The 21,520-nt window shown below is 42.5% G+C and overlaps 1 protein-coding gene across 1 annotated transcript in view; it reads right to left on the minus strand.

Annotated features, from left to right (window-relative positions):
* The window catches only part of LOC132406058 (CUGBP Elav-like family member 4), a 568,100-nt gene that overhangs the window by 233,720 nt on the left and 312,860 nt on the right, over nt 1-21,520 (minus strand). The window contains exon 3 of the mRNA XM_059991245.1: nt 20,505-20,553. Within this exon, the coding sequence (XP_059847228.1) occupies nt 20,505-20,553 (49 nt within the window). The remainder of the gene's footprint in view (nt 1-20,504; nt 20,554-21,520) is intronic.

The raw sequence follows: 21,520 nt of genomic DNA on the forward strand, positions 1-21,520 counted from the left end.
TGTCTGATTATGCTCCTCAAAGATCTTTTACTATATTAAATGGCAATTAAATCCAAGTTGTTGTTGAAATAGCATTCAAAATGTAAAAAGCCAACAGCTTAAAATTTATTTTTGAAACTTCATTAAAATTAACTGGGATTGACACTGACCTTTCATATCTAGAATGATAGGAAAAGTGTTTTTGATGAAGCATCTCAGTGAGATAAATAAAGGTGTCTCAATTTGCTCTCTCTTGGACCCATAGCATAGACTCAATCATAGTGAAAATGTGATGATTAATGAGTTATAAGTTCGAGCTTGGCTACCCAACACAAGCCGGTGGGATCTGGCCATGCATCCAGTTGGCTGAACTCAGGCTGGGAGCATATTCTGCTGAAACATCTGCATGTAGTTTGGGACAGGCCATTCCATACTGGGCCAGCGCTCGATCCAGGCCAGGAAGATTTGGTCATTACACTAAAACTGTGATAATATGCGATCTGACTATTCAGAAAGTCCGATGATTCAGCGTCTGGCTCACCAGGTAATGATTGCTGTACTCACTGTCCGCTCACTGTTTCATATGCTCCCTCAGAGCCCAGTTCACTTCGACCCCTGATTACCCACCAAGGCCAAGGTTTCCACGTTCCTTGTCCTCTTACCAATACTTCAGTCCCCGAACACCTGGCGCAATGCACGCAAAAGACTGGAGGAGCACAGTGGGTCAGTGGAGGGAAATGAACAATTTATTAGGACTGGTCTCTGATAAGGGAATGATGAGCAAAGGGCCTCAGTTCATAACACCGTCTCTTCATTTCCCCTTATGTTAGTCACTTTGATCCAGTCTCTATCTGTCCATTCTATCAATGCTTCTTATCACCATATACACATCTATCAAATCACCTCTCAAACTCCGTCAATCCAAAGAGAAAAGCCGTATTCACAATGAGCTTTGAGATGGAGTGAGGGTGGGGAAGGAGGTTGAAGGCTGGTGTAAACACTGGCAGCTCAGCTCACTCATACACATGTTGCTACTTGGTTATGTAGATATGTGCTACTCTTTCACTGATTTGACCTAAGCATTGCCTACCTAAAGGGAACTTGATGTTGGCTTAAAAAATAAAATAATATGACAACATAAAGTTACAACACCACAAATAGGGAAGATTAAAGTCTCTCGGATAACAAAGCAGTCTACACCCACGTGAATCTGGATCTTGTCAAGGTCTGAGATGGTAAGGGAGAGGAAACATTCATGCCTCACTACAAAGTAAGGAGCTCCAATAAGAGATAGCCTAAATATCTCCTATTGACTAACAATAGCATCAACATTATTGAATATACCACAATGAATGTCAATAATATATATCACATCGACTCACCAAGGCTTCCTTCCAAAGCCTCTACCACAATGAGGACCTGAGCATTGAAGCACCACCACCTACATTTTCCCCACTGAGTCACACACCACCGTGACTTGGAAATCTACCACATCCTTACATCATTACTGCATCAGATTCCTGGAACTGTTGTATCTTCAGTACGTTGGCTGCTGCCTTTCAAGAAAGCAGCTCAAGAGCAATAAAGGGATGGATAATAAACAAGTGCCTTGCCAGGCATGCCCACATCCCATAAAAGGATAAAAGAAAGTTGTTTGGAATCCATTCCAAAAAGCCCTTGCAGTTTCTTTTTCCTATCTTCTTCGTATGATGAGTCCAAGTTTAATTACAGCTTAGGGATGACTTAGCAGAACACACTGAGGGTTAACAACTTGGAACAATATAGTCTCTCTCGCAGCAAACATCCCCAGATGCTCCACAGCAGCACTGAAAGACAAAATCGGGTACCGAGCTGCAAAGGGGTTCATTATATAAACGGCCAAGAGTTGATGGTAGAGGAAGTTTTCAGAGCAAAAGGGTACAGATGTGGGAAAAGAGACATTGCAAGTAAGCTCAATAATTTCTGCCCTTGGCTATGACCTCATCAGTTGAGTAGTCTGTCGACACTCATGTTTCTTGTGAATAATAACTACATAATACTAAGCAGCACTTATGTAACCATAATCTTGTATGTTTGGCACACTTGGGAGAGGGGAGAAGGGAGGGATTGAAAATAGAAGAACATTCTGATTTAATGGGATCCATTTTCCTTTTACAAAAGGAAATGAGCATTTCCAGCTTCTTTTTTTTGTCTATCAGGAGCAGGTAATCTCTGAGCAATATCTTCTGGCAAAGAGCATCGGTTAGTGATCTCCCCAGAGCATTAATGTCATGTGTAAGAAAAACAGCCCATTTTAAAACTTGTTTTTCACAGAGCCGATAAGACAATGAGAGGGAATTTGTGCAAAGAATAAGATGCAGCAGCAGCAATAACACACAGGGCTACTGGGAAAGTGTGTGCAAGTATGTCTGACTAGAAACTGGCATGGACACAATGGGCCAAATGGACTCCTTCTGTGCTGTAACATTTCAATGATGTAACGATTCAATAATTCTGGTACACAAGAAAGAACAAATCGCTGTGACACAGAGCAAGGGAGTAGCGGCCCTTTATGTCTGTTAATTGAGTGGATATTCCTCTCACAAAAGTTAGGAAAAGTAGGGTCGCTATCGCAGAAGGCACTGACAACCGATTTGAGATCCATATCTACAGCAGGTTAGCCCTAGAAGAGGCAAAGAAGAGGTGGATGGATACAGAAGTGAATGCAAAGAATCCAAGTTTTTTCCAAGATCTAAATTCAAGCTACTGGCTGAGTTGGAGGTACTGAGATCCTATAATGGACAGGGGTGTGACCAAGTGGGGGGTCGTGGTACAGGCAGTGTCCCGTTGGAGTTTATGGAGGGTGCTTTCATTGGTGGATATGATGAAGCTACATATACTGGGAACATTAGTGAACAAATGCGATTTGGAGAAAGGGAAATAAAATACTTTGATAATGTAGAAGTTTATGTCTCATTTGAGTAGGAATCAGAATTCTGACAAAACAGCATAGGAGTTGACTGCTTTACTTCCCATGTTTGAGGGAATCTAATGACAACAATCCTTCACAGTGCTGAATCATAAGGTCTGAGCCATAGAACGACTTGGTGGGCCTGAACCCTCAAACCCAATGTAATAACAGGCTAGTAATTCCACCTCCGGGCCACAAGGTGGAGCATGAAGTATTTCAGAGGGGAAGGGGAAACAGCCCTGCCAAGTGAAAGCACATTTGCCTTTTATGGAGAGTTGCTGGAGGCAATACATGTTTCTTATTCTATCTGTGGCATTCCTAAAAAGTAAACAACCATGGTGCTGCCAAAGATGGCATGGACGTACTTTATTCGCCCCCCCCCCCCCCCACCCGAGACCCATCATTAAATCATCAGCCTCTGACTACAAGCTTTGATAAAATGGAGCACCAATTCAGTTGTGTTTGCATCTTCCATCCTGAGCTGACCATCAAGCACACAATGTCAAATACACAATAGTAGAAGCAGGCCAACTGACCCAACAAGTTTATATCAACATTTCTGCTCTGCCTCATCAGAAAGAACGCGTGTCTTGGATTTATGTAGTGTCTCATGCAGCTTCAGGATATCCCGGTGTTTTGACAGCCATTCAAGTACTTTTGTAGTGAGAGGTTATTTCTAATGTATGAAATAGACCAGCCAAGTTGTTTAATACCAGCTTCCACAGCACAGCGTTTCAATAAGGTTCCACCAGCAGTCACACCTTCCACTTCCCTCACCAATCACCATTTCACAGGGACCATTCCCTTCACATCTCCCTAATTCACTTGTCTGCCTTCTCATCTTCATGACTAGTCCGGACTCACCCTTTCAGAGCCATTCCTTTTGTCTTACCCACTCTCCGAATTACAAGCATCTTGTTTTAAGCTCTTCCTCAGTTCTAACAACCTGGACCTGAAAGGTTAATGCTGCATCTTTTCCCAGAGTTTCTGCCTCACCTGGTGCGTGTCTCTGCCATATTCTGTTTTTATTTCCGATTTTCAGCATCTGCAGTTTTTTTTTAAAGTTAAAAAAAAACTGGAGAGGGCACAAAGGGTGTTTACGTTGTCAAGTCTGGAGTCTTACAGTGATGAGAAGAAACTGTAAGAATTGTTTTCCTGAACCATGTCTCCAATGTTCACCTCAACCTCCCTCCATGGACTGAGTTTCATATTATCATCTCCCCTTGGAGGAAGCTTCTTTTGAATTCCCTCGGCAGCCTATATTTTTGCCCTCTCATTTCAAATTAAACATATTTTCTCTGCACCCTACGTTATCAAACCATTATATGGACAATCCTTTCCTTCTCTCTCTCTTCTGTAGTACTGAGTCCAGATCGATAAGCCTTCCCAAAGGCCCTCATTTCCGTAGGATGCACATGTTACCTATTCTGCACCTTTGCCAGACTCCAAGCCCTAATGTGAAAACAGTCAAATCAAGCATTTGAGAAAGATGTCAGAACAGGCAGCTAAAATCATGGACAATGGAGAGCCTGGAAGAGGGAATTCCAGGAATTACGATTAGGAATGTGCAGATAACAATTGTAAAGCACTGGAAATCAGGAAGAAGAGGAAATAGCAGGGTAGAGTGGTGAGGGACAGGAAGTGAAGCAAATTGAGACAATTCACAGAAAACTAAGAACCTGTTACTTGACCACCTGCTACTTGGAGAATATTTTCACCGGAATGCATCCGGGATGAGGAATTTTAGTTATGAGGATAGATTTAGTATTTGGCATTTTTCTCTGTTGGAGAAAGAAGGCTGTGAGGGAATTTGATTTTAAATAAACCGGATGTTTTGGGGATGGAGCTGTTCCCATTTAGACCCGAGGAGAGAGACTTGCAGTATGTGACAAAAGATCCAGGGGTGACATAAGGTCAACCTGTTACATGCAAGGGACAAGTATGAACTGGAATTTACTGTTTGATGGATGCAGGTAAGTCTGGCGTTGCAGCACAGTGGTGCAGCTAAGGGAGCTGTTGATTCACAGCTCCAATGAGCCTGGATCAATTCTGACCTTTGGCCTTGTGTGTGTGGAGTTTGCACATTCTTCCTCTGACTGCATGGCCTTCCTTCAGGAGCTCTTGTTTCATACTGCGTCCCAAAGATATGAGGGCTAGCGGGCTTTTTGCCCTCTGCCATTTGCCCCCAGGTGAGAAGTAACATCAGGCAGAGCTGGTGGGGATGTGAAGAGAACAAAATGGGATCAGAGCAAAATTTGCGTTGATGATCAGTTGAGACAGTGCCCTGAAGTTTTGTGCTTCTTTGCTACAAGGGAATTGGATAAATACCTGGACGGAAAAACCTCAGAATCAGATCAGGTTTAATATCACTGACATATGCCATGAAATTTGTGTTTTTCTGCAACAATATGGTGCCAATACATAAAAATTGCTACCAGTTACAATAAGGAGGTATTTTTTTAAAAGAAAAATAGTGCAGAAAGAGAGCAAAATAGTAAGGTAGTGTTCATGGGTTCATAGGTCATTCAAAATTCTAATGGTAGAGGTGAAGAAACTGTTCCATAAAGGCTGAGTGTCTGTTTTCAAGCTTTTGTACCTCCTCCCTGATGGTAGCAATGAGAAGAGGGCAAGGCCTTAGCATAGAGAATAAGACTGACAGGCTTATTCTACAAAGAGCCAGCATGGATTTGACGGCACGAATAATTGTTTACTGGTCTGTAACTATTCGATGCTTTTGTTAAATCATGATGTAAGATGAACTGCGCAGTGGGTTAGCATCCTGCTCTTTAGTCACTGGATCCAGGCTTGAATCCAGCTCGGCCTGACAGGCCGATGATATCTTCTCACTGTGCCAGCTGTTATCTGCAGCTTGTTGGGTCGGTTTCAGCCAGGTTCTACAGGGAGCGTCCAACTCTGCATATGATATTGAGTGCAGTCATGCCAAGCAGTGGCTGCCACTGTTACCCGAAATAACAAATATTTTCAAACAGGTCAGAGCCAGCACTGGGAGGGCAGAGAGGCAGGAGTGTAATACGTATCCGAGTGTGCAAGCCGGCATCTCTGATAGGAGCTTGTAACGATGGGCTGAGACTCAATCAGAGACCCAAGGTTGTTGATGAGGGAACTGGACAAAAAGTCCGATCATAAACACTAAAAATTCTGCAGATGCTGGAAATCCAAGGCAACACACATAAAATGCTAGAAGAACTCAGCAGGTTAGGCAGCACCTACTGAAATGAATAAACAGTCGATTTTTCAAGCTAAGACTCTCCTTCAGGACTGAGAAGGAAGGGGGCTGATGCCAGAATAAGAAGATGAGGTGGGTACGGAAGGAGACTAGCTGCAAGGTGATACATGAAGCCAGGTGCGTAGGATTGGTAAAGGGCTGGAGAGGAAGGAATGTGAAAGGAGAGGAGAGTGGAGTGTAGGAGAAAGAGAAGGAGGAGGGGACCCGGGGGAGGTGATAAGCAGGTGAGAAGAGGTAAAAAGCCAGAGTGAGGAAGAGGTGAAGACAGATTGTTGGCAAAGGAGGAGCTAGTGGGTGAAGGACAATTACTGAATCAGCTTCCTGGGAAGCTTAATGGTGTCATTGGGAGGATAATCCATGTACAACATCCCAGTGATGAGAACAAACTACACTCAGTGGCCATTTTATTAGGTACAGCTGTATGTCAATACAAATATCTAATCAGCCCATCATGTGGCAGCAACTCAATGCAGACATGGTCAAGAGGTTCAGTTGTTGTCCAGACCAATCATCAGAATGGGGAAGGAGTGTGATCTAAGTGACTTTGACCGTGGAATGATTGTTGGTGTCTGAAGGGGTGGTTTGAGTTCTCAGAAACTGCTGATCTAGAAACACAGAAACATAGAAAACCTACAGCACAATACAGGCCCTTTGGCCCACAAAACTGTGCTGAAAACGTCCTTACCTTAGAAATTACCTAGGGTTACCTATACCATCTATTTTTCTGAGATCCAAGTACCTGTCCAGAAGTCTCTTAAAAGATCCTATCATATCCACCTCCAGCACCATCGCTGGCAGCCATCCCACACACTCAACACTCTCTATGTAAAAAACTTACCCCTGACATCGCCTCTGTACCTCCTTCCAAGCACCTTAAAACTGTGTCCTCTCGTGTTAGCCATTTCAGCCTTAGGAAAAAGCCTCTGACGATCCACATGATCAATGCCCCTCATCATCTTATACACCTCTATCAGGTCACCTCTCATCCTACTTCTCTCCAAGGAGAAAAGGCCAGGTTCACTCAACCTATTCTCATAAGGCGTGCTCCCCAATCCAGGCAACATCCTTGTAAATCTCCTCTGCACCCTTTCTATAGTTTTCACATCCTTCCTGTAGTGAGGTGACCAGAACTGAGCACAGTACACCAAGTGGTGTCTTACCAGAGTCCAAGATAGCTTCAACATTACCTCTCGGCTCCTAAATTCAATTCCACGATTGATGAAGGCCAATGCACCGTAAGCTTTCTTAACTACAGAGTCAACCTGCGGAGCTGCTTTGAGCATCCGATGGACTTGAACACCAAGATCCCACTGATCCTCCACACTGCCAAGAGAGTCTTACCATTAATACTATATTCTGCCATCATATTTGACCTACCTAAATGAACCACCTCACACTTATCTGGGTTGAAATCCATCTGCCACTTCTCAGCCCAGTTTTGCATCCTATCAATGTCCTGCTGTAACCTCTGACAGCCCTCCACACTATCCACAACACCCCCAACCTTTGTGTCATCAGCGGATTTACTAACCCATTCCTCCACTTCCTCATCCAGGTCATTTATAAAAATCACGAAGAGTAGGGGTCCCAGAACAGATCCCTGAGGTACACCAGTGGTCACCGGCCTCCATGCAGAATATGACCCATCTACAACCACTCTTTGCCTTCTGTGGGCAAACCAGTTCTGGATCCATAAAGTAAAGATCCCTTGGATCCCGTGCCTCCTTACTTTCTCAATAAGCCTTGCATGGAGTACCTTATCAAATGCCTTGCTGAAATCCATATACACTACATCTACTGCACTACCTTCATCAATGTGTTTAATCACATCCGCAGAAAATTCAATCAGGCTTGTAATGCACGACCTGTCTTTGACAAAGCCATGCTGACTATTCCTATTCATATTATACCTCTCCAAATGTTCATCAATCCTGCCTCTCAGGATCTTCTCCATCAACTTACCAACCACTGAAGTAAGACTCACTGGTCTTTAACTTCCTGGGCTATCTCTACTCTCTTTCTTGAATAAAGGAACAACGTCCGCAACCCTCCAATCCTTTGGAACCTCTCCTGTCCCCATTGACGAAGCAAAGGTCATTGCCAGAGGCTCAGCAATCTCCTCCCTCACCTCCCACAATAGCCTGGGGTACATCTCATCCAGTCCCGGTGACTTATCCAGCTTGATGCTTTCCAAAAGCTCCAGCACATCCTCTTTCTTAATATCTGCATGCTCAAGCTTTTCAGTCATTCCTACAATCACCAAGATCCTTTTCCATAGTGAATACTGAAGGAAAGTATTCATTAAGTACCTCTGCTATCTCCTCCGGTTCCATACACACTTTTCCACTGTCACACTTGATTGGTCCCATTCTCTCACACCTTATCCTCTTGTTCTTCACATATTTGTAGAATGCCTTGGGGGTTTTTCCTTAATCCTGTTCACCAAGGCCTTCTCGTGGCCTCTTCTGGCTCTCCTAGTTTTTTTAGTAAGTTCCTTCCTGCTAGCCTTATACTTTTCTAGATCTGTCCACTACCTAGTTTTTTGAACCTTTCATAAGCCCTTTTCCTCTTGACTAGATTTACAACAGCCTTTGATCTCCTGGGATTTCTCTGAACAGTCTGTAGAATTCACAAAGAACAGTGGCCATTAATCCTATCCGAACCATGCTGGTATTTATGTTATACATGGTTCCTCCTTTGTGAGTCATCATTACTGACATGAACTTTATAAAAAAAACATATTTTAAAACTGTTAAAATCATGTTCAAATATTATAAAGTTCATGTGGGTGGTAGGGGGATGGTGGGGTCAGCTGCTCATTATCCCAAGCTTCATCTATCTCTATCCCTTCTTTTTCAGATTGTTCTGTCCAATCTCCTCAACTCTCTAGTCTGCAATTTACTATTCCTCCTTGCTCCCTATCCCTCACTCTTCCTCTCTTTCCATGCTCTCTTCACTCTACATTCCACTTCCTCTCTCCCCCAAGCACCACACTCTCTCATCTGCCCCATCCACTCTCTCATTCTCTGTCTGCACCTCTTGCCTTCTGCGTTTTTATCCCTCTCTCTGCAGCCTCGTTCCACCATTTATTTCCTACACAGTTGTCTCAAAGTTCTCTGTAATTGCATCAAGTAGAATATTGGGAATTCAGAGATTCAGCAAAAGGACATGGACAGATTAAGAGCATGGCCAAAGGATTGGCAAGTGAAACAGAGTGTAGGGAAACATATGGTCATGCACTTTGGTAGAAATGTACCAATTCGGGAGCAAATTCAGAAATCAGGAGTCAGACTTGGGAGTCCAAGTACAGGATTCCTTAAAGATTTAGTTGCAGGTTGATTAAGTAGAAAGGAAGGCATTTGCAATGACAGCATTCATTTAGAAAGGATTAAAGACATTGGTCAGACCACATATAAAGCATTGTGAGTATTCTTTGGCCCCTCATCTAAGAAAAGACGTGTAGGTATTGAAGAGGGCCCTGAGGAGGTTCAGGAGAATGATTCCAGGACTGGAAAGATTAACTTATGAGAAGCATTTGATAGCTCTGGGCCTATACTTCTTATACTTGCTGGAATGTAGAAAAGCGATGGTGGGGGTGGGGTGGGGATGGATGGATCTCATTGCATTGTATACAAGATATTGGAAGGCCTGGATAGGGTGGATGTGGAGAGGATGTTTCAAATAGTGGGAGAGCCTAGGACCAGAGGGCATACCTCAGAATAGAAGGGCATACCTTTAGGACAGAGACGAGAATGAATTAGCCAGAGGGCGATGAATCTATAGACTTCATTGCCACAGATGGCTGTGGAGGCTAAGTCACTGGGTATTTTTAATGCAGAGGTCGATAGGTTCTTGATTAGTAAGGGCAGCAAAGATACTGGGGGGGGGGGGGAAGGCAGGAGAATGGTGTTGAGAGGGAAAATAAATCAGTCATAATCGAACGGTGGAGCAGACGTGATGGTCCAAATAGTTTAATTCTGTTCCAATGACTTATGGTCTTGTGGTCTTATTCAGAAAACCACTGTCCAGCAAGCACAAAACAAAAGACCAAGGTGACTGAGCACAGCCGAGAAAAGTTCTTCATGCTGTAATTCCTGCTTTGCATGCATAAAGACTGGACTGGCTGCTTGTTTCTGTATAAGAGCAGCCTAACGTGTAGCAGAAGCCTCCCTGGAACAAGACACAAGGAAATCTCTATCAGTTTTAAGATATAAAGCCTTTGCTGTAGACCCCAAGCAGTCGCTGCTCAAGCTGCGTTTGCCTGCTTCAACCTCACAAAGGAAAATAAAACTAATTTACACTTTCCTCCTGGGGTTTCAACAACAATAAATCATCTCGCTGCTCAAAGGCGACGGGATTAGAAAGAGGTGGAGAAACAGAACCCCATAGTACCAGAGCTTGAACAAAGCTGATGTCATTGGTTCTTCCCTTTCAAACAGTAGCAAATGGGTAAAAAAAACACAAAATGCTGGCAGAGCTCAGCAGGCCAGACAGCACCTATGGGAGGAGGTAACATGGGATGTTACTTCACTCCTGATGAAGGGTTTCAGCCCGAAACATCATCACTACCTCCTCCCATAGATGCTGTCTGGCCTGCTGAGTTCTGCCAACATTTTGTGCTTTTTTATTTATTTCCAGCATCTGCAGATTCACTCGTGTTGCCAGCAAACAGGTAAGTCTTGTGAAACCAACCACTGCCTGGCATCGGAGGGTCCATTGAAAAGGTCACACCCAATTCCATCTTTTGCTGCCCTGTGTACGAGTAACAATATCTTCCTTTTACCCTTTCCTAATTTATAGCCAGTAACTGCAACCACACAACACCTGGCACAGCAACACAATCAAATATACTGCTGCTTGTCAAGGCAAGTGTAAATTGTCACCTTACCTCTACAAGAGAAAAGATCATTTTCCGTAACTGGGCTCCTCATTGCCTCTTTTATCCTTGCATTCAGTTTATAGTGCATGTGCAACCCCTGCGTTACGGCCGTTCAGGCTGTTGAAATTTACCCTTGCAGATTCACAGAAACTTAACTCAAAGAGCTTGTGTGAAGAAAAGTAAATTAATCGACACATCCTCGTAAAATCACTGTACGACTATTTCTGGGACTGGAAACCTCCTCCCCACTCATCCCCCCCGATGTAATGTTCTGGACCAGAAACTTATTGCAATGACCAATTCATCTGTGCTTCAACAACGTGAATCTGGACCGGACGGGCCTTTGGCCATGGTTGTCCAGCAAACAGTTTGAGAATATATCAGGTGTAAGAATCAGAATCAGATTTATTATCACTGACATATGTCGTGAAATTTGTTGTTTTGTGGCAGCGGTACATTGCAATACACTGAAAAAGCTATCAATTACAATATGAAATATTGTACATATATATGTTTTTAAAATTAAATTAAATATGTAGCTCAAAAAGCAAGCAAAAATAGTGAGGTAATGCCAGGGGCTGGCTCCTTGTCCGTTCAGAAATGCAGAGTGATTGCTTAGTTCCTGGACCCAGGTGCACTCAGAGGGAAGTGAGTTTGTTTTTAATACACAGTGTGCAGTAATCTGATTACTTGTCCTCATGACGCTTAGTCTCAAGTTTTTCTGATGAAGTGCCTTGGAAAGTTTGCAAATCTGATGTTGGGAGAGTTCAGAGAGGTGCTTTGGAAAACGCCTATTGGGAAAGGGTTGCAGCACTACAAGCAGTTGAAGTGGAAGCAAACCCGAATATTACAGCAACCAACCTACTTAGAAATAAAATGAAATCAGCAAGTGCTGGGAATATTCCGCAGGCCAAACTGCAACACGTGGTCTGAGAAACAGAAATGACGCTTCACGTTACTCAGGCCCAGCGAAGGGCCTTCAACCTGAAATGTTAATTTGCTCATCTTCCCACAGCTTGACCAAGCAGCTGAGTATTTCTAGGTTTTATTTATATTTTAAATTCCCAGTATCTGCTTTTTTTATTTTTACTTGGAAATACGAAGCAATTTTCTAAAGCTGTCCCTCTACCTATTTGAGTCACAGAACCAGTAATTAATGTGATATTCCTAAAATGGGACCTTTAATATAAACATACCTTACTTTTTCACTGAAATTGAACAAACAGAGATTAAGCAATTGCCCTTACACTTTCTCTGAGGTCTGATCTACTATCCCTAGCAGTATGGGAAAGGTGGTGGAGGATCATTTTTTAAGGGGTGTGTATCAGGTCAGCATAAGGAAGGTGATATCACCAAGCATCTCGGGCATCTAACAGTGGGCAAGTTTCACCCTTTATGGTCCACAAAGTCAAAGGATAACAAAGAAGGTGGAAAGGACTATCTCAATCCCGGAAAGGGACTAAGGCCTACATGTAATCCAGACTAGCATGGAAGCCTGTGACATAGTTCTCGTTTAATCAGCTTTGATGAAGATTAAAGGTCAGCTTTATTTGTCACACGTACATTGAAACATACAGTGAATGGAATCATTTGTGTTCAATTGGTGAAGATTGTGCTGGGAGGCCCACAAGAGTTGCCATGTTTCTAGTGCCTAAAGCTCACTAACCCTACCAAATGTCTTTAGAATGAGGAAGGAAACCGGAGTACATGGGGGAAACCCACGAGGGCACAGGGAAAACTTTAATACTCCCTGCAGAGAGTGGCACAAATTGAACCTCAAACTTACAGCTAGCTGCTGTAAAACATCGTCTTAACCATTAAGCTACAGTGCCTCCCCAGAAGCAGCAAAATTCCCAGCTGTCCCCAAACACTTCAAACCTTCTTGCGTTTCAACTTTCAGCAGAGGAGACCGGCATTGATTTAACTATTAATGCAGAAAATAATATTGAAGTGAGATCACTCACAAGCTGTGATTGGCAGTATTTCTGTGGCCCACAATTTCCATTTGTAATGCAACAATATGTATTCCATCCTGTGTATTAATTACTTCCTTTTTGTAACATTTCATAGGCACTAGATCCCTTTTGTAATACTCTATACTCAGTAGTTCCTCTTTCCCTCCACCTATCATATTGTCCCATCAGGAAACGGGACAACCTCAGTGAGAGAAAAAAAAGGTGATATTTGATATACTGTAAAAGCTTGCAAGGCTGTTTATTTGCTCCAATTAAATGCAACAAGTCTAAAGGTTAAAATGTTTCTTTGAAAAATAAGTCCAAAGCTTAATATGTTTCTATTGAAAATGTTGGTAGGGCTTTCCTATGAAATCCCATCATCAATGTATCGAAACTTATGCAAGAAGTCTTGGCCGTGCCTTTGCTAAAACAACTGAAATGAAATGAGGTAATTTCCTCTGTAATAAGGAAATGTTTTAGTGCCCAGATGTTAATGGGTTGCATCGAGGTGGGGTGTGGCGTTTCCTGGTTTAGAAATCTGCTCAGGTATGAAATTAAAACCATTTCAACTATGGCCAAACTAAGCTCCATCAAAGCCCAAATTCAACACAAATCCAAGTTGTGTTGGGCTTGTTTTAGTAGTCTGACTCTAGGTTATTGCAGAATGATGGCCACTTAGTTAGTTAGTATGTTACTATTGTAGGGAAACTTACAATCAAAGCAACACATTTTGTGAACGGCCTTCTAAAGACAAAATCGTTCGTTAAATTGAAAGGCACATGGTTCCTCCACTCCAAGAAATCTAACAACATTGACGGCTCTCAAGAGGAATTAATCTTCAAGCCTCCTGGTAAGCATAGCCTAACTTTTTACTAGGCAATTCCATAAATTTTCAGAAAAGAGAGATGTTTATGAAGGTTATTATTCAAATCTCCTGATAAGTCTGACTAGTCTACAAACCAATGCAAAGAAGTTTGATTGAAGCCTTAAGGATAAATCACTGGAAACTCAACCCTTCAGTGATGCTCTTTTCTTTATAATTCTCCTTTCTCCAGAGTACAATGTAGTAATGATAACTTCCATGTAGCTGTATGCCATCCCAAAAATTCAATTTTCTTTATGTCTGGAATATCATTCTCTTTGCAATGCTGTTTTTCATTGCCCACCTCGGGGACCACAAGGTCTTCCCGATTCATTGACGACTGGACCCCTTCCAGATCAGTCTTCTACTTCCCTTTAATTGACCCCACTTCACTGACTCACACCACTCATGAGTATTCCACCTGGCCAACCATTCCTCTACAATCTGTAGCATCAGAAATGCCCGTGTTCTGTTGCAACCTTAAACTAATTGCCCATCTGTTCTTTCCAGTGCTCCAGTCAATACTGAACACTCAATCACTAAACTAGATGGCTGATATTGTTGTTCGTGGGACTTGCTGTGTGCTAATTGGCTGCTATTGTTCCTCAAACTGTGACTATACTTCAACAGTACTTCATTGCCTACCTAGGCCTTTGGGGCATTATGCGACCATGAAACTATTATACAGATATACCAGTAGTGGCTAATTGTACACCTGGTTGATAATACACATAACTAATTAGCCAAACAAGTGGCCGAAGTTCAATGCAGACATGGTCAAGAGGTTCAGATCAAACATCAGAATGGGGAAGAAATGTGATCTAAGTGACCTTGACGGTGGAATGATTGTTGGCACCTGATGGGACGGTTTGAGTCTCTCAGAAACTGCTGACCTCCTGGGATTTTCGCGCACAACAGTCTCTGGAGTTTACAGACAATGGGGCGGAAAGCAAGAAAACATCCAGTGAGCAGCTTTTCTGTGGGTGAAAATGCCTCGTTAATGAGAGAGGTCAGAGCAGACTGGTTCAAGCTGACAGGAAGGCAAGAGTAGCACAAATAACCATGTGTTCCAACAGCGCTGTGCAGACGAGCATCTCTGAATGCATAGCATTTTGAACCTTAAACTGGATGGGCTATAGCAGCAGAAGACCATGAACATACTCTTAGTGGCCACTTTATTAGGTAAGGAGATACCTAATAAAGTGGCCACTGTGTGTAATCTTTCTTTCCTTGAAGATAATATTATAACACAGCATAAAAGTAGGCTATTTAGCTTGTCATGCTTGTGGAAATGCTTAAAAGTACTTTATCCTGCTCTTTTCCCATCACCCTGTAATTTGATTTTTCTACTAGTGTTCAATTTTGAAGTTATTATTGAATCTGCTTCCACTAGAACTTTAAGGAACAGCTCACTGGTTTTGAAAAAAGATGCTTCATTAAGCTATTTCTCCTAGTCTTAAATCTGTATCCTTTGTTCATCACTCCTTCAGCCATGTTAATTTTATCAAACCCATTCATCTATTCATGCATGTCCATCCAATTTCCTCTAAACCTGCTTTATTCTAAGAAAACAACAAAGATTAGCTTTATTTGTCGCTCCAATTTGTCCACCGTCACTACAGGTCAACAGCAGATGCCATTTCATTGGCCTTGGAACATCTGGATAGTGAAGGTGCATACAGCAGGATGCTCTTCATTGTCTATAGCTCAGCATTCAATTCTATCGTTCCCTCAGTCTCCACGTCCTGAGCCTCAATACCCCCTTGATCAACTGGATTCTCGATTTCCTCCCTTGCAGACCCCAGTCAGTTCAGGTTGGCAGCATCTCCTCCACAATCACATCAGCACAGGTGCACTACAAGGCACTGTGCTTACCCCTTGATTTTATTGTGTTTTTTTTTACCTACTGTGAATGTCATCAAGAAAGTGAACCTCGTGATGGCGTGGTAATATATACACTTTGATAATAAATTTACTTTGAACATGTGCATCGAAACATGTAGTGAAATGCATCATTTGCGTCAATAACCGACACAGTCTGAGAATGTAGTTGAGGCACCCCACAAATATCACCGTGCTTTCGGTACCAAGACAGCATGCCCAAAACTCACTAACCTGAACCAGCGCACCTAGAGAAAACCCACACAATCACAGGGAAAACATACAAACTTCTAACGACAGCGTAGGAATTGAACCCAGATCGCTGGGGCTGTAAAGTTTTACACTAACCACTATGCTACTGTGCCAACCTGACTTTTCCAGTCATTCCTATATGTAGTGCCTCTTCTCTTTAATTATTAGGCAGCACTTCAAAATATATGTATCTTTGTTAATATGTATGTAATGTTTTTAAGTCAATTTCCTATCATGGTGCAGCCAGTTCTCGTAACTCCCAGACTGAATCCTGAGTGGACAGGTCAAGCCAGGAGTGAAGAGGAGTTAGAAGTCTGACTGGCTGCATCTGCATCTGAATGCACTGCTGGCATTCTCCTCACAACTGAAGTGTGGGCAATATTGCAACCTTTCGCTCTGTGGGCCCCTGGCTTTTTAACACCATTCAACATCCCTGGCTAAGAACCAGCCTGAGGCTCTCTCACATGTCCCAGTCTAATCTGCTTGGCATCTGCCTGGGCACTGGGTGGTAATGCAATTGTGAGACTATTCGATGTGAAGCTCGCAACCAAAAGATCACATGATGAACTTGTGAAATAATAAGAATTTATATCAAAACCTAATCTTTTTAGTGCCCTAAGAATCATACTTGTTGGGAAGGTGGACAGGAACATCAACAAAAATCATGATAAATAAAAGAAAAACTAATAACTTGAGGAACATTAAGTACCAATTTTAACTCCAAGTAGGCATTAGGTGGATGAATGGTAAGGCAACCATCATTGAATTGAAACCCAACTGATTATAATTCCTGCTCTGATTGTGCACAAATCTGATTCTGATTAGGATAATTAACCATAAGAACTCACCTCAGTCACAAAAGTGACCATATCCTCCTCAGACTAGGTGCCAGTAAAAACTGTATTTCACGTTCCTAACACCTTCTTTCCAAGACAACATTGCTCCGTTCTCTGCCCTGGGTGTTGTCTCATTGCTCATCTCAAAGCACAGCAAGAAAACGACAGCAAGCTAACCAAAGAATTTCAACAGTGCACCTCAAGGATATGGAATTTTGAGGTGGTCATTTTATCAAAGAAATGCCATATTAGTAAAATTTTGCACATTGTTAGATCAGAAGTTTAAATCCAGCAAGATCCTAAACAAGCTTTGCATTGTCTGCAACAGTTCATAGATTCTCTTATTGATTTTCAGATCAGTTCATTACTCAAAATAAAGCACACTTAGGGAGAAATTTGTCCTTTGGTTAGCAGTACTGGACAGTGAGGAGGTACTGGCCAGGAGAGGTACTTGTCTCCCAACACTCAGTTCCATTGTCTTGAACTGAAATGGCTGCATGAGAAGAAACTTTAGCTGGGTCTGATATTCTCACATGTTTAGCTTCAACAACCAAACACCTTTCCTGTGCTTAAGTTGTTTTAACAATGTTGTTGCTCATTTAATGAGATCAAATCCATAATACAGTAACACGTACAAACAAGCTGGAGGAACTTAGCAGGTCGGGCAGCATCCGTTGAAATTAGCAGTCAAAGTTTCGGGCCGAGACCCTTCGTCAGGACTGGGTCTTGAAATGTTGACTGCTCGTTTCAATGGATGCTGCCCGACCTGCTGAGTTCCTCCAGCTTGTTTGTACGTTTTGATTTGACCACAGCATCTGCAGTGTACTTTGAGTCCACAACACAGTAATACCTCTCACCAATCAGCCCGACACTCCATAAGACAAAGCTTACTATAAGAATTTGTAGGCAGGATATTAAAACAACTGTTCAAGGACATTCTAGTCTGGTGAAGGTTCTTGTCAGACATCATATTACACAAAGAATGCCATGCCATTGACGCACATCAATATAATTAGACCTTAGAATCATCTCAAAGAAGCAACTCTCCCTTCCCTTAGGACCCAGTTCCATGCCTTCCCAATCCGATTTTGAGTGTGGGCATCTATGTGATCATTATAGGAAGGTGGGATGGGGTTTCATCAGGAAGAAGCTCAATTATATTCATACCCTAGCTCCATACTTGGGCAGTTTCAAGAGAAACTGTAGCAATCATCCCTCAGTACCATACGTTACTTGAGCTTAGTGGCAACAAGATCAGGTAGATCTTCCCAAATATCACTAATCTGAGCCAAATGTCACTATCTTTGTCATAACACTTCTGGAGTAATCACATTGTCAAGTTCGCTGATGACACAACAGTGGTGGGGCTCATCACCAACAACGATGAAACAGCCTACAAAGAGGAGTTGGAAGATCTCGAGGCCTGGTGTCAGGCAAATAACCTCTTCCGCAAAGTCAACAGGACAAAGGAGATAGTTATTGACTTCAAGAGAACTTGCACCATTCGGTGCCACAGAAGTGAAAACTGCAAGCAGTTTCGGACTCCTGAGGGTGTACATCTCATACAACGTCTCTCAGTCCCAGAACATATTCTACACAGTCAGGAATGCTCACCAGCACCTCTACTTCCTGAGGAGGCCAAAGAGAGTTGGACTATGCACATCCATACTCACATCATTCAACTGATGTGCAATGGAGAACATCCTATCAAGTTGCATCATTGCTTGATACAGAACATTGGAAGAAAAGGGCCACTAACATCATGTACGATCTCATCCACCGTGCATAGGGAATGTTTGTTGCACTCCTATCAGGAAGGAGGCTGCATCGCATCTACGCCAGGGCCACCACACTCAAAAACAGTTACTTCGCCAAGCAGTAAAGCTGATCAACATCTCCACCCACTAACCCACCCCTCCACACCCCCAACCACCACAACTTTATCATTTCCTGTCAGTCACCTTATGCACAGACATTCCTGTGCCCAGCATCACTTTATGTTCATACAATCAATCTATGTGTATAAGCAATTTTATGTATTAATATTTATTGTGGGTTTTTTTTTACTATTATTATTGTTTTCTTTCTCTTTTGTGTTTTTTTTTGCTGCATTGGATCCTGAGTAACAATTACTTTGCTATTTTTATACACTTGTATACAGGAAGACATTGAACAACCATGAATCTTGAATTCCAAACCATTTGTGATCTCAGTGAAAACCTGTGGTAAACCTGCAAAACCCTGTGTAGATCAGACTGCCACTAGCCAATAGAAGGAAGAATCAGCAGTTGCCATCAAGCAGAGAATCCCTGTACCCACAAGATGGAGTGATCTATGGAGCAACTATGCCTAAATCACATGTCCCCAAACTGATCCTTTACTCCCAATTGAAGGAAGGTCAGTGAGCCCCTGATGGGGAAAGGAAACGTTTCAAAGACATCTTCAAAATCAGCCTGAAGAAATTCAACATTATGTCTAAAAACGGGGAAGAAATTGCACTCAATAGATGAAGCTGGAGGAAATCTGTTCAAGAGGGGGCTACATTGTGTGAGGCCAACATCCACTGTGCCACAGAGAATAAGTGGCATTCTGTAAAAGGGGAGACTGAACAACGAAAAGACCCAATCACTAATCTCAGCCACCACTTCCATGTGCCCACACTGCACCTGAATACGTGAATCCTGTATCTGCCTCTACTGCCTCTATCTGAAGACCCACCAATAGCCAACTCCTTAAGAAAACATCATACTTGACTCAAGTGATCATGCCACTACTATGGGGAAAGACTGTAGGTTTGAGCAGATGATGCTACACTTTCAATAAATACACCATAAGGATAATGGGACAAATGGTCTCATCATGCAGTATGATTCTACAAGACTTCTTACTGACTAGAGTAAAATCTGTGTTCATTTTCTGAAGAGAACCATATGCCAGAACTCCCCACAGAGGCACAGGGGAAACCTAATGTAAGTTTAATACAAATTAATTATTAAATACATTTGAATATCATTTCAAGAACAGTTAAAGAACAGCATAAATGCAGTCACCATAGCTATATGCCACAAGTACACTTTGTCCCATAACCTCTGCCATCAAAAGTATTGCCCCTTACTTGGGTATTCATTAAGAGAAGTCATTCTTTCTCCATGCCTCAATAAGCTGATTCACTTCCTGTTGTGGTAATGAAATATGCCTGATGGGATGGTTTATGATCAAACTCCAGCCAGTGCTAGGTTATCCAGCTTCAATCAGGGTGAAGCCTGGCATGCAACAATTAGTCCCGGTTAATGATGCATAGCTCTCATGGAAAGAACAGACTCCAGCTGCCCTTCCCTGTTGCTAATGCTGAGCTATATGCCAAGGGTTGGATGTCAAGTAGAAAGAGGGTGGACCCAAGGGATTCTGGGAGCTGCTCAGCTGTGATACTCCCCCTGATCAATGAAGCCAAGAGGAATGACCAGTTGCCTCTGTACTCTTAATCCTCAACAAGCAGCAGTACCTCCAGAGAATGGGTAAAGGAATAGGAAGATAGAAAAGAGTTGTCAATAGGGAGAGCACTTAAATCCACTCAACCAAATGTATTCAGTCATCATTAATTAAAATATTAAGGAAGTCCCATGGCTGATATCTCTAGCTCAATAAAATATCAGTTACAACTACCTCCACGACTCTCGCTGTCCGCAGGCTTCACCTGAATGGGTCGATTCATCTGGAAGATAAAGAAGAGAAAGAGGAATTGTGGATTAGAATGTCTATTGAAAACGGTGTCTTTAGCAAGTCATAAATCACAATGTCACTTCAAGGCACTGGCTGCACATTTGAAATCTTTGACAATGTCTTACATTACAAAAGAAAAAATTAGAATTCACAGTACTTGCAGCAGAATTATTTCCCAGACATGATCACTCCTACTGGAGGGGTTAGAGGTTGGGAGAAAAAAATAGATTTGTTTTGACTTAATAAATGTTTTCTTCAGAGCCTATTATCTGGGTTCTTTTAATAAGCTGCTTCTGGAGTAGTAGGTGACTCACACAACTCTTGGTCATCTCACCAGTATTCTCACTCTGCAGCCCAGTCAACTGCTTCTCAAGGGTTAACACAATGGCTTTACAGTGCCTGCAATCAGCCTTCAGGGTTCGATTCCTGCCACTGTCTGAGAGGAGCTTGTACATTCTCCCCATGACCGTGTGGATTTCCTCTGGGTGCTCCAGTTTTCTCCCACCGTCCAAAGACATACAGAGAGGGTTAGTAAATTGTGGTCATGCTATGTTGACACTTGTGGGCTGCCTCCACCATAATTCTCAGTCTTTTGATTTGATGCAAACTATACATTTCACTGCATGTTTCGATGTACATGATGAACAAAACCAATCTCAAGAATTGGGGCTGTATAAATCCAGTATCCGTCTCATAGACACAAGAGGTACTGCAGATGCTGGACATCCACAGTAATACACACAATGCGTTGGAGGAACTCAGCAGGTCAGGCAACATCTACGGATGGGAGTAGAACAGGAATTCCCATCCATAGATGCTGCCTGACCTGCTGAGTTCCTCCAGCACATTGTGTGTATTGTTCTGTCACCTTATGTTAGACTAGCAATTGACATGAAAAGTATTGTCCCTTTGGAACACCCAGGCTGGGGCTTTCCTGTGGCAGAGTACTCTGTTTGACT

This window comes from Hypanus sabinus, chromosome 16 (genome assembly GCF_030144855.1).
Source record: "Hypanus sabinus isolate sHypSab1 chromosome 16, sHypSab1.hap1, whole genome shotgun sequence".
Taxonomy (NCBI): domain Eukaryota; kingdom Metazoa; phylum Chordata; class Chondrichthyes; order Myliobatiformes; family Dasyatidae; genus Hypanus; species Hypanus sabinus.